Source organism: Aethalodelphis obliquidens, unplaced genomic scaffold (genome assembly GCF_003676395.1).
Source record: "Aethalodelphis obliquidens isolate GAN/ISIS:26980383/991018 unplaced genomic scaffold, ASM367639v1 scaffold63, whole genome shotgun sequence".
NCBI classification, from domain to species: Eukaryota; Metazoa; Chordata; class Mammalia; order Artiodactyla; family Delphinidae; genus Aethalodelphis; species Aethalodelphis obliquidens.
The window spans coordinates 755,949-767,417 of record NW_020838007.1 but is presented as its reverse complement, the minus strand read 5'-3'; the positions used below and the strand labels follow the sequence as shown (position 1 = coordinate 767,417).

Genomic DNA, 11,469 nt, shown 5'->3' with positions numbered 1-11,469 from the left:
TAATCCGGCCAAGGGTGACTTGTGGAGGAGGGCAATCCACTGGAGGGGGTGGAGAACATGGCTCCGCCCTGGGGGGATAGGTCTTCTTTAAACTGGGAGCCTGGGGCCCAGGAAGGCCAAGCTATTCTCAAGTTTTGCAGTAACCGATCCTCTTGCCAAGGGGCTTTTTCTGAGTCTTGGGTTTGGGGACAGGGTTTTTTATCCAGGACGCTTGCTTAGAGAATGAGGGCATCATAGCCACAGACTTCAGGAGCTCCAGGGTTGTAGTTGGAGGGGTTTGGCCCTGCAAAGGAAGTGGGGAGGTTCCAGGCCCCCCTGCAAACCTCTAGATGGGCCCCACAGGGCTTCTGCTTTGCTGGAGGGATTAGCCGGGAGTGTAAGGAAGGTTGGGGAGGGGCGGCTTCCTGAGGTGTGGACCTAGTCTTTGCTGGGTGCAGAGGTCCACACGCCCTCCCCAGCCTCCACCCTGTGCAGTGGGCCCAGGGGAGGCCGTGGCACCTCCTTTCTCCTCCTCTATTTGTGTTCCTGGGGACTCTTAAGTCCCTCCTCTTTCAGCCCCCTCCGCGAGTGGGAGAAGGTGGCTTGGGCCAACACTTTCGACTCTAAATTCACTGAGTGCGCTGGAAGCGCCCTCAACGTCGTCCCCCCAGTATCATCCCCCCGCCCCATTTGACTCAGGTAGACATTGAGGTCCGGGTTAGGGGACTGACCTGGCGGCGAGAAACTGTCAGGAGTCCGTCTCCCTGTACCCTCCCCACCAGGGAGGGGACCCCAGCCCAGAACCCCTGAGAGGGAAGGCGGGAGAGCGAGGCCGCCGCTGATTGGTCCAAAGTTCTCCGGCACCATCCAACGGGCGGGGAAGGCGCGGCCCGGCTCGATTAATCAGGCTGCGCGCGGCCGCCGGCTGGGTAGCCGGTGGTCCCCGCCCCTGCCGCCGTTTCTGCCCCAGTCCTGCACTAATCCTAACCCCCGCCCTCGCCATGGGCTTGCAGCTCTACCTGGACTTGCTGTCCCAGCCTTGCCGCGCCGTCTACATCTTCGCCAAGAAGAACGGCATCCCCTTCGAGCTGCGCACCGTGGACCTGCTCAAAGGTGGGCCCGGCAGGCAGGCCCGGGGTCTGGGCCCCTGTGTGCACACGGACTCCCGGGGCCCCACGGTCAGGCGGCCTGCGCAGACAGACGGCAAGAGACAGACTCCAGTCGGAAACCGTGGCTTCGCCTATAAGTTGTGTATTTTCAGAGTCTTTACCTTTGCTTAGTGAATACTAACCGTTCTTCAAAATACAGGTTAGGAAGGAGCAGAGCAGGTAGAGAGCAGTGGGGGTGTGGGGCCGCGGGAAGTGGAGTGACAGCTCCAACACCTCCACACCTGGGCTTGGAGAAAACAGTGAACTGCCTCCTCATTCCCAGTGGAAGCAGCCCCCATCTCTTGAGTTTCTGGGTCTGCTGGCAGGAGGAGGTTGGACACCTGCATCTGGTCTCCTCTTTACTCCTACCTATGCCTGCCTAGGTCCCCTCCACTTACACAGAATCCGGGGAGGGGGCAGGGCTGTAACTGGACAGTAGGATAAGCTCTGGATTCAGAGCCCCTCTGGCAGACCCGGAGGGAGACCCTGCTTGGCCGAGCCTGCCCACCTTCTGCCTCTGGTGCCCCAGCGTGAGCCACCAGCTGCTTTGATGCCAGCTTGCTCTGACTTTTCAATGCTCCTTGGGGTGGGGCTGGGCACAGAGGCAATTTCTAGAGGGAGGATGGGTAGGGGTGATTCCGTCCATGCAGTAGAAGGGCAAAGAGGCCCACAGGCGGTCGTATGGCCAGGCTGGATCCCGGCTCCACTGAAGCCCTCCGACTCCACATACATTACTTGGTGTACCGTCTGCACTGGCCCGGGACAGGGAGGTATGCAGATGTGATTCAGACATGGGAACCCCTGTGGGGGAGGAGCCTTGAAGGTTTGGCACAAGAAAGAAAGAGGAGCTGACCTGCAGGAGGTTGAGTGGCTGAGTCGGGCAGGTATTGCTGGTGAGAGCGAGGTTTGCTGAGGGCCGGGAGCAGGTGTGGCTGGAACTCTGGGGTGTAGACAGGTCACCCAGTTTGCATAGAGAGGGGGACTGCAGTGGACAAGGCTAGAGCCCAGGGAGGAGGCTAGAGTGTGTGATGCGTGGATGGAGTTGGCTGGGGCTGGGGTGGATTACAGCTGCAGTGAATCACCCTCCTCCCAAGTCCAAGCTGAGATGCTACTTGACCCAGGTTCCAAGGTGGGGCGAGTGGACACAGGAAGGGGGGACCTCTGGCAGGCTCAGCGTGTATGATCCGCTGACCAGCAGAGTGGCCTCGTCTTCTCTGATGCCCCACCTGGATGGAGGCCTCAGAAAGTTGGTGCCTGGACATTGGGGTAGGGGGTGGGCAGAGACCTCAGAGGGCTCAGAGTTCTCCCCACCTGCCTCACTGGTCTCTCCCACAGGCCAGCACTACAGCGATGACTTTGCCCAGGTGAACCCCCTGAGGAAGGTGCCCGCCTTGAAGGACGGGGACTTCACCTTGGCCGAGAGGTAACGGGTCCCTTGGCTGCACCAGTCAGCCATCTGTGTGTCCACCGTTGATGGCTCGGATCGTGGCTTCTGTGCCCTGAGCCCCTTACCAGCCCGAGGGTGGAGAGTGGATTGAAGTCAGCAGAGCTGCCCAGGGCTGGGAGGGGCGCCTGGTCTTCCTCCTGTTGCTGTCCCTGCCCTGGAGATGTTGGAGAATGGTATTGGAGTCACTCTCATCCTTCGGGACACATGTTGGGCACTGCTTCCTCATGGGAGATTTCTCTGAGCATACATCCACTTTCTGAAATCACATGACATTTTGTTTTTCACTTGGTGCCCTTAGTTCTGATGATAGGATGGCCCAACATAGAGCTGTGTGATCCTGGCTGTCACTTAACCTCTCTGAGCCTCACACTCCTACTCTGTACCAGAAACAGTGAAATGTTCCACCCCCAGGAGCTGGGGAAAGATGTGTGAGGAGCAGGGACCGGCCTCACCCAGGGCCTGGCCCCTGTGGAATGGTTAAAGAGTGACTGGGGCATGTCCCCCTGCACCCACCGTGTCCCCCAGTGTGGCCATCCTGCTGTATCTGACCCGCAAGTATGAGACCCCCGACCACTGGTACCCCCAGGACCTGCAGGCCCGAGCCCGTGTGGATGAGTACCTGGCGTGGCAGCACACGGCCCTGCGAACAAGCTGCACCCGGACCATGTGGCAGAAGGTGAGCTTCAGAGCAGGGAGCCCTTCCTTGGTGACCAGGGGATGGTGCTTTCTGTCTAAAGCATTCCATTCAGACCTGAGACCTGAGAACACTAAATTCTAGAATGCCAGAGATGCTCCAGGGCAACCAACTTGTTTCCCAGAGGGGAAACCAAGGCACAGAGCCTGGGAATGACTCCCCCAATATGTCTTGATTCCTGAGCTGCTGGAAGTTAATCTTGTGCCCTTTTGCACACTCTAGGCTGCCTGGGAATATTGTCTTTTGGGAGAGAAAAGAATCAAACCTTCACTTTGCTACACATGTACTTTCCAGATGGAGAGGTGTTAAGTGAAAAACCTCAAAGTAGGAAGAAATAAGATATTTCACTAAATGTTGATCTGATTTCTGGGTATGCAAGGATTTATAAGCCTAGTAACAGTGGGAGACTTAAAGAAAAGGCTAATCGATTTTACACAAAATCTGTGTAAGAAAAAAAAAAGAATGAAAACAAGCAAAAAAACCTGGGAAAGATCTTGGCAAAGAAATGTTAGAAAGAACATTAAAAAAATTTTTTATAATTTTTAATTTTTATTTTTGGCTGCATTGGGTCTTCGTTGCTGCGTGCGGGCTTTCTCTAGTTGTGGTGAGTGGGGGCTACTCTTCGTTGTGGTGAGCGGGCTTCTCATTGCAGTGGCTTCTCTTGTTGCAGAGCACCGGTTCTAGGCGCACGGGATTCAGTAGTTGTGGCATGCAGGCTTCAGTAGTTGCAGAGTGCGGGCTCAGTAGTTGTGGCACACGGGTTTAGCTGCTCTGCGGCATGTGGGATCTTCCCAGACCAGGGCTCGAACCCGTGTCCCCTGCACTGGTGGGTGGATTCTTAACCACTATGCCACTGGAGAAGTCCAGAACCCACATGCCGCAACTACTGAAGCCCGCGTGCCTACAGCCCATGCTCTGCAACAAGCGAAGCCACCAAAATGAGAAACCTGTGCACCACAAGGAAGAGTAGCCCCCACTCGCCGCAACTAGAGAAAGCCTGGGCGCAGCAACGAAGACCCAACGCAGCAATAAATAAATTAAATAAATAAATATGCTTAAAAAAAATAAGACGCTCTTAGAAGCCCATCAAAACACAGGAGAAAAATGCGCAGAAGAAACCAGCAGAGATGTAACTGAAGGACAGAGAGAAAGGGTCAATAAATGGATGAAAACATGTAACTTCAGTAAAAATCAAGCAAATGCACATTAAAAGAGCATGCAGATACCATTTTTACTTATCAAACGTGCAGAGGTTTTTGAAATGTGAACTCTGAGTTATTATTGGTAAAGCACTTAGTGTCTGGCACAGAGCAGGCTCCCTGCGTGTGTGAGGGAGTGTGAGCTGGCCCCTGCTGCCTGTATGGAACCACTGTTCTGGGGGCCCATTTGTTGTTGTTTTTGGCCGTGCAGCTTGTGGGATCTTAGTTCCCTGACCAGAGGTGAAACCCAGGCCCTCGGCAGTGAGCGCGGACATCTAACCACTGGACTGCCAGGGAATTCCCTCTGGGGGTCCATTTGGCACAAAGAAGGTTTCCATAGCTTTACAAGCTGTGGTGGGGGAGGAAGCCCGGTGCATTTGAGGGCAGAATGGAGAGAAGTCCAGGAGAGTGAGTGTAGATGTTTGCTACTCAGAGTGTGGGGCATGGGCCAGGAGCATGAGCGTCACCTGGGAGCTTGGAAATGCAGAGTCTCAGGCCCCACCCAGGTGTACTGATTAGGACCGTACACTTGAACCACATCCCAGAGGGATCTGCACGCACATTCCCATTTGAGAAGCCTGGGGTGGAGTGGGAGGTGGGGTGGGAGAGGATGGCTGCTGCCCTGTGTTGAGGCATTTGCAGTGAGGGCACTAGGGAGCCATGGAAGGCTTTATGCAGGGAGAAGATATGGGCAGACTGGGATTGCCGAAGTATCCCCCGGCTGCCCGATGTGATGACCCAGGAAGAGGTGGAGGCTATCTGTGCCTGAGTAAGGGATAAGGCCTGGGCTGGTAGTGGCTGTGGGTGGGAAATGGTAGATGGGAGTGAGGAGAAATGCGAAGGATGGCTGATAGGTGGAATGAGAGCAGGAACCATGCTGGGCCTTGGGCAGACCCTGAGCCCTCCCCTGCCTGCCCGCCTACCAGATGTTGTTGCCTGTGTTCCTGGGCCAACGGGTGCCCCCTGAGACACTGGCATCTACTCTGGCTGAGCTGGACAGGTGCCTGCAGCTGCTTGAGGACAAGTTCCTGAAGGACCAGGACTTCCTGTCTGGGCCTCACATCTCAGTGGCAGACTTGGTGGCCATCACAGAGCTGATGCATGTGAGTGTCGTGGGGTGGGGGGCCAGCTGGGCATTGGGGTACCCTGGGAGAGAGCCAGTGTACCAGCTCACGTTGTCCTTTCTGGCTGGGGGGCCCTGGGCGGGTCACTTCCCCCTCTGAGCCTCAGCGTCCTCATCTGTAAAAAGGGGCTTAAAAACCCCACCCTGCAGGCTTATTGAGCAGCTTCTCGGTATTTCCTGGAGGAGAACCCCCAGCCTATCACCCGTGTGGCAGAGGAGGGAAAATCCACCCGAGGGATCCCTAAGTTGGGACATGCTGCCTTGTGCTTCTCTGGGTCCCACCCCTCCACCCGGCTTCCTCTCCCATAGCCTGTCAGTGCCGGCTGTGACATCTTCAAAAACCGGCCTAAGCTGGCTGCGTGGCGCAAGCGGGTGGAAGCTGCGGTGGGGGAGGACCTCTTCCAGGAGGCCCACGCGGTCATCATGAAGGCTAAGGACCTGCCTCCAGCCGACACTGCCATGAAGGAGAGGCTGAAGCCCCTGGCGCAGCTTTTGTTGCAGTGAGTACCGGGTGGGCCTGCAGAGCCACCATCGACGGAGCTCTGTCCTCAGAATAAAGAAATGGCACTGCCTCCCCTCGGCTGTGAGCGAGACACCTTCGCAGCATCCGGTCCATAGTGCCTTCCACACGCCAGTCCTTTGTTCCTTCTTCTGTCTGCCTGCCAACTTCACCCTTACCCCTTGCACTCTGACTTCCATGTAACCTCTGGAAATAGCTTTAGTAAACACAGATGTGACCCTGACCCCCCGGCCCTCTCCTGTTTGAAACTTACCCTGGTGCATCACTGCCCTGAGGCTAAAGGACAAAGGCCGAGTCACTGAACTTTACATTTGAGGCCTTGCCCCCGTCCCTCCAGGGCACCCCCTCTGGTTTCCCCCAGTAGCCCACCATTTTCCTGGCTCTACCCCCCCCACCCCAGCACCAACTCCCAGCTTCCTCCTTGGCCTCCTGGCCTTGGCTCAGCCTATTTCTGCTGCTTACCGGGCTCCCCCTCACCTTTCCTGCTTGGTGCTCTTCCTGGTCTTTTGGCATTTGTTACCATGTCCTTCTCCAGGGAGAATTCCTCCAACTTCTCACCCTAGGCCAAGTCAGGTGACCCCTCTGGGCTCCTCAGCCTCAAAGCTTCCCTCCCTCAATCCTGGCAGGGAGCTGGTTCCATGCCCCCTGGACTGGCACATGTCACAGTTGACTTGGTAAAGAGAGTCACAATCAGGAATCATCTCAGTCTCCTGGGTCTGTCTCCTCCCTCTGGGGTGACGCTGTCTCCCACAGGTGGGGCGCAGGGCTGGTTCATGAACCTCCTTGCAGGGAGGGAAGTATCAGGTTAGTTCCTGGCCCTCCTGGTGCTGCTGAGGGGCTTTGCTCTCCCATGCCTACTCGTAACCCCGGCCACTGTCTTCTCCACGCTACACCCTGAGTCCCAAACTTGTCACCTGTCCCTCAGGATGGTCACAGTCTACCTGTCTTGTGTCCTAGACCCTCTGATATCTGAATCATCTAATAAAGGAAGGAGACAGGGTCATGGACAGACAGAGCCTCAGCCTGCCTGCCTCCCATAGAGGCTCCTTTAATATGTGCACTTAAATAGAATTTTAGATGTGTAATTGAAATTGTTCATATACACCCATACAATTTCAATTATCTTTGTCATTTACAATTCAAACAGCTTTACAACGTAGATGAGAGTACCATGTTTGGCTACCTCAACAGACCTACACGGTTTTTTCGTTTTAATTAATTAATTAATTTGGCCGCATTGGGCCTTTCTTGCTGTGCGCAGGCTTTCTCTAGTTGTGGTGAGTGGGGGCTACTCTTCGTTGTGGTGCACGGGCTTCTCATCGTGGTGGCTTCTCTTGTTGCGGAGCATGGGCTGTAGGCACATGGGCTTCAGTAGTTGTGGCTCATGGGCTCTAGAGCACAGGCTCAGTAGTTGAGTGCACGGGCTTAGTTGCTCCGTGGCATGTGGGATCTTCCCGGACTAGGGCTCGAACCTGTGTCCCCTGCATTGGCAGGTGGATTCTAAACCACTGCACCACCAGGGAAGTCCGACTTCCACATTTTAAATAACAACTTTTGTTTCAACTATAAAAACATAGGGTCCTGTGAACATTGCTGGTAATTCTACTGGGACTTGGTGGCTCTCACCCCCCGGTGGGCTGTCCTTCACCGTGAGGTAAGGTTGGCACAGGCACAAGAGGCCACAAAGGTAGATGTCTTTGGGGGCCAGGTAGGGATGCAGGGAGCCCGAGGGTCTCTGCCCAGCCCCACTCGAGCCCACATGTATCACCAGGTGACCTGATCAAGAGAAGTGCAGATTCACACATGGAGCGTGAAGTTGCTTGACTTGGAGGCAACCCATTTAAAAATAATTTTAAGCCTCCGTGACGACGTAACGTTTTTAGGGTGGAGCCTGGGGAAGGCTCCTACAGGTGTGTGTGTTTGGGGGGGGGGTGTTCAGACCTCCATCTAAATATTGGCTAAGAAGCAGAAGACCGCAGCAGCGCCCGAAAGCTGCAGGAGACCGGAAACCTCGGCTAGTGTGGCTGGGGCGGGGGCGGGGCCTGTCGTGTGGGCGGGGCCTGGAGCGGCCAATGTCTCCTTGGGGGTGGGGTTACTCGGAGCCGGCCGGGCTACAGCACTTCCGGAAATCAGCGCCGTAGCACGCGGAGACTGTCGGCCGAAGCCGGGGGGTGTAGTCTAGGCAGCCAATCGGGGGGCGCTGTGTACCTGCCCAGCCAATGAGGAGCGGGTTTCCGCGGCGCCCCGCCTCCCCCGCTCCCTACAGCCCTGCCCTGGAGATCACCCACCTGGATTCCGTGCTTTCTTTCTCCCTGGCGGCCTTTCGCGCGCCTTCCCGCTAGAAATGCCGTTCGTTGAGCTGGACACGAACTTGCCCGCCGGCCGTGTGCCCGCGGGACTAGAGAAGCGGCTCTGCGCGGCCACTGCCGCCATCCTGGGCAAGCCTGAGGACGTGAGTATGCCCAGGGGAGCACGGAGAGGGAGGAGTTTGGTGGATGGGGTCGGGCTCTGTCCGCGCTTCGGCTTCCCCACCGCGATCCTGACTCTTCCGCGCCCGCCTCCCGCCAAGTCTGACCTCCCGCTCTCCAAGACCCCGCGGCCCCACCCGCCACGTCTGCTCCTGTCGCCTTGCCCAGCCATGACCCCGACGTGACCTGCAAGGACCCCGGCCCGTGCCCCCGGCCCTGATCCCGCGGGGCCTGCGCTCTCCCACTCCGCGCTACCCGGTCCTCAGCACCATCCCGGCCTACACTGGCCTCAGGCGAAACTTTCGTGTCACCGCAGCGCGTGAACGTGACGGTGCGGCCCGGCCTGGCCATGGCGATGAACGGCTCGGCGGAGCCCGGCGCGCAGCTGCTCGTCTCCTCCATCGGTGTGGTGGGCACGGCCGAGGAGAACCGCGGCCACAGTGCCCGCCTCTTCGAGTTTCTCACCAAGGAGCTGGACCTGGCCCAGGACCGGTGCGTAGGGGCAGGGAGAGGACCCTCTTGGGACTGCTGCGAGACGGGGCAGGGATCCGACTTGAGGCCCTTCCTAAGGTTGGGGAAAAAATTAATTCCCCACCCTTCGCTAAAAGGATGTGGTGCCGCAGGGCCCCTTGCGCCCCCGGTGGTGGGCCCACCTTGAGAGTGGTAGTGGAATTGAGTGAATTCCTGGCTCTGTAGTGGTCCCTGTGACACCTGGGCAAGGTGTGGCCTCCAGGACCTCAGTGTTTCCATCTGTGAAGTGGGAAGGCTCTCCTTTAACCACTCCCTGGGGGTACTGCATGGGATGGCACTATACTGCACCTGCCTTGACACCTGGTAGGGCAGGATGTTGTTACCCTGACAAAACCAAGGCCATTTATCATCTGCCTTCAGGCTTCCCCACATCTTAGGGAAACAGGTGTAATTTTCTAGAGCGTCTCCAAGCTGGTCGAGGAATTCTGGGTATGTCCTGAGGCTGTGACCTTTGGGCCTATGGCCCAATTAGGTCCCAGGTAAGGTTCCTGGGAGGGCCACAGAGTAGTGGAAAGAGCATTGGCCTGAATGTCTGGAGACCTGGGTTCTGGGTCCCATGCAGCTGGAGGATCCAGACAAACCTGGAAGTGAACCATCTCTGGTTTGTAGCCTTCTCTTCTGTGAATAGAGAGGCATGGATTAAACGATTCCCAAGAACACCTACAGCTCCCAAACCTGGGACTCTGTGGCAAGGTTAAAGTTTCTTCCTGGGTGAAAAATATTCCTGAGCCCAAGTCCATGCCTACAAGGAACTAAGTATATGAGAAGCTTGAAAGAACCTTCCAGAATGGAGCCTTCATTGGCCCAGAAAGGCTGGTGAAGAATGGTTACTTGTGGGGGGTGCTCAGACCTGGTCCTCAAGCTGGGGAGTGATAATAATTCTAACAACATAAGTAATGTGTAATTTACCATGTGCCAGATACTCCATAGGTAACTCACATGCCTGATCCCATTTGATCCTTAGAAGTTTTGTCCCCCTCTCCATACCCCTCGTGTGGACATGCCATCCCCATGAGGTAGATACCTCCTTTATGCCTATTTACAAATGGGAAAACAGGTTGTCACATATACCTCCTTGGTACCAGGCTATCCCAGGTATCCTGTTTCTTCACAAGGAACTTCCTATCACTTCTGTGAGAGGGGCACACTCACTCACTCCATAGACATTACAGGGGTGGTGGGGGAGTCACCTCGTGCCTGGCCTTCTTGAGCCAGGCTTTGCAAAAACAGGCAGCTTGGGCACTGCGCATGCCCCCATGGGGCCTGCAGTTTGGAAGACAGGGCTCCCCTGTGAACCCACAGACAGAGCATACAGTGACCACAGAGGCCGCCACGTTGAGAGTCTGTTCTTGGTGGGTGATGATGATGTGCAGTCACCATCCCAACCTTGACATGCCCACTGCCCTGTCGGGGGTTGGGCAGAGAGCATTAATGGGTTGAGACAGGCTTGCAAAATGCCTGGTGGGCTAAGGCAGGCTGGCCTGAGAGCCCATGGTGGGAGTACCTGGCTAGGGGTCTTGGAATGTGAGGCATTAGCCAAGGAGCTGATGACATCTTTTTCTCTGTCTCCTGAAGGATAATTATCCGCTTTCTCCCCTTGGAGCCCTGGCAGATCGGCAAGAAGGGGACAGTCATGACCTTTTTATGATTGGCGTGGAGGGCATCCAGGGCATCTGTGAGCTGGCAGCCCCTTCCAGAGAGGCCTCCTGGCAGAGTGAGGGCCTGGTGGATACCAGCTTCTGGCACCCCCACATGCAGACAGGCCTGTGACCTCACGGTCCTCTTCCCCATCCTTACGACAAATAAATGAAGAGCGTTGTCTCTCAAACATGACTTCTCTACTTCCCTTTACCCTCCTCCGGCATTCTGGGCCACCCTGGGCAGCAGGGGTTGGTTTATGAGGTGGGGACTTTAGGGAACCTGGGAGGTGGGATGTTCCTGTCTTCAGGGCCTCTGATTCATGTTTTGTATCTCGGCTGCCCAAATCAGGGTGGAGGGCTCAGCCTGGAGGCCCTGCTCCCGATGCCCATGTTCAGGCTGGTGGGGAGGAGCTGGCAGCTGGTCCAGCCTGGGCCTTCCTGCAGACTCTGCGGACCAGATGTTCCTGTCCTCAGCCTGGGCTTTAGGGACCTTCCGTGGACATTGCCAAACTTCACCTTCTCCAGTGAATCTTGATGAGAATTCAGTGTAGCTGTGCGCCTTGTAAAAATCCATGTCCCAGGGCTTCCCTGGTGGCGCAGTGGTTGAGAGTCCGCCTGCCGATGCAGGGGACACGGGTTCATGCCCCGGTCCGGGAAGATCCCACATGCCGCGGAGCGGCTAGGCCCGTGAGCCATGGCTGCTGAGCCTGCGTGTCCGGA

General features: G+C 56.5%; 2 protein-coding genes across 2 annotated transcripts; both read left to right on the top strand.

Moving 5' to 3' along the window:
- The first annotated feature begins 977 nt into the window (after positions 1-977).
- Positions 978-6,469, top strand: LOC113610423 (glutathione S-transferase theta-3-like). The gene is made up of 5 exons (XM_027088569.1): positions 978-1,092; positions 2,463-2,550; positions 3,100-3,250; positions 5,394-5,570; positions 5,900-6,469. Exons 1-5 carry the CDS (start codon positions 981-983, stop codon positions 6,092-6,094), a joined length of 723 nt encoding a protein of 240 aa, XP_026944370.1. The 5' UTR covers positions 978-980; the 3' UTR covers positions 6,095-6,469.
- A 1,808-nt stretch (positions 6,470-8,277) lies between these two features.
- Positions 8,278-10,942, top strand: DDT (D-dopachrome tautomerase). Its single transcript, XM_027088600.1, has 3 exons — positions 8,278-8,562; positions 8,895-9,070; positions 10,685-10,942. Exons 1-3 carry the CDS (start codon positions 8,455-8,457, stop codon positions 10,755-10,757), a joined length of 357 nt encoding a protein of 118 aa, XP_026944401.1. The 5' UTR covers positions 8,278-8,454; the 3' UTR covers positions 10,758-10,942.
- The last annotated feature ends 527 nt before the right edge of the window (positions 10,943-11,469 follow it).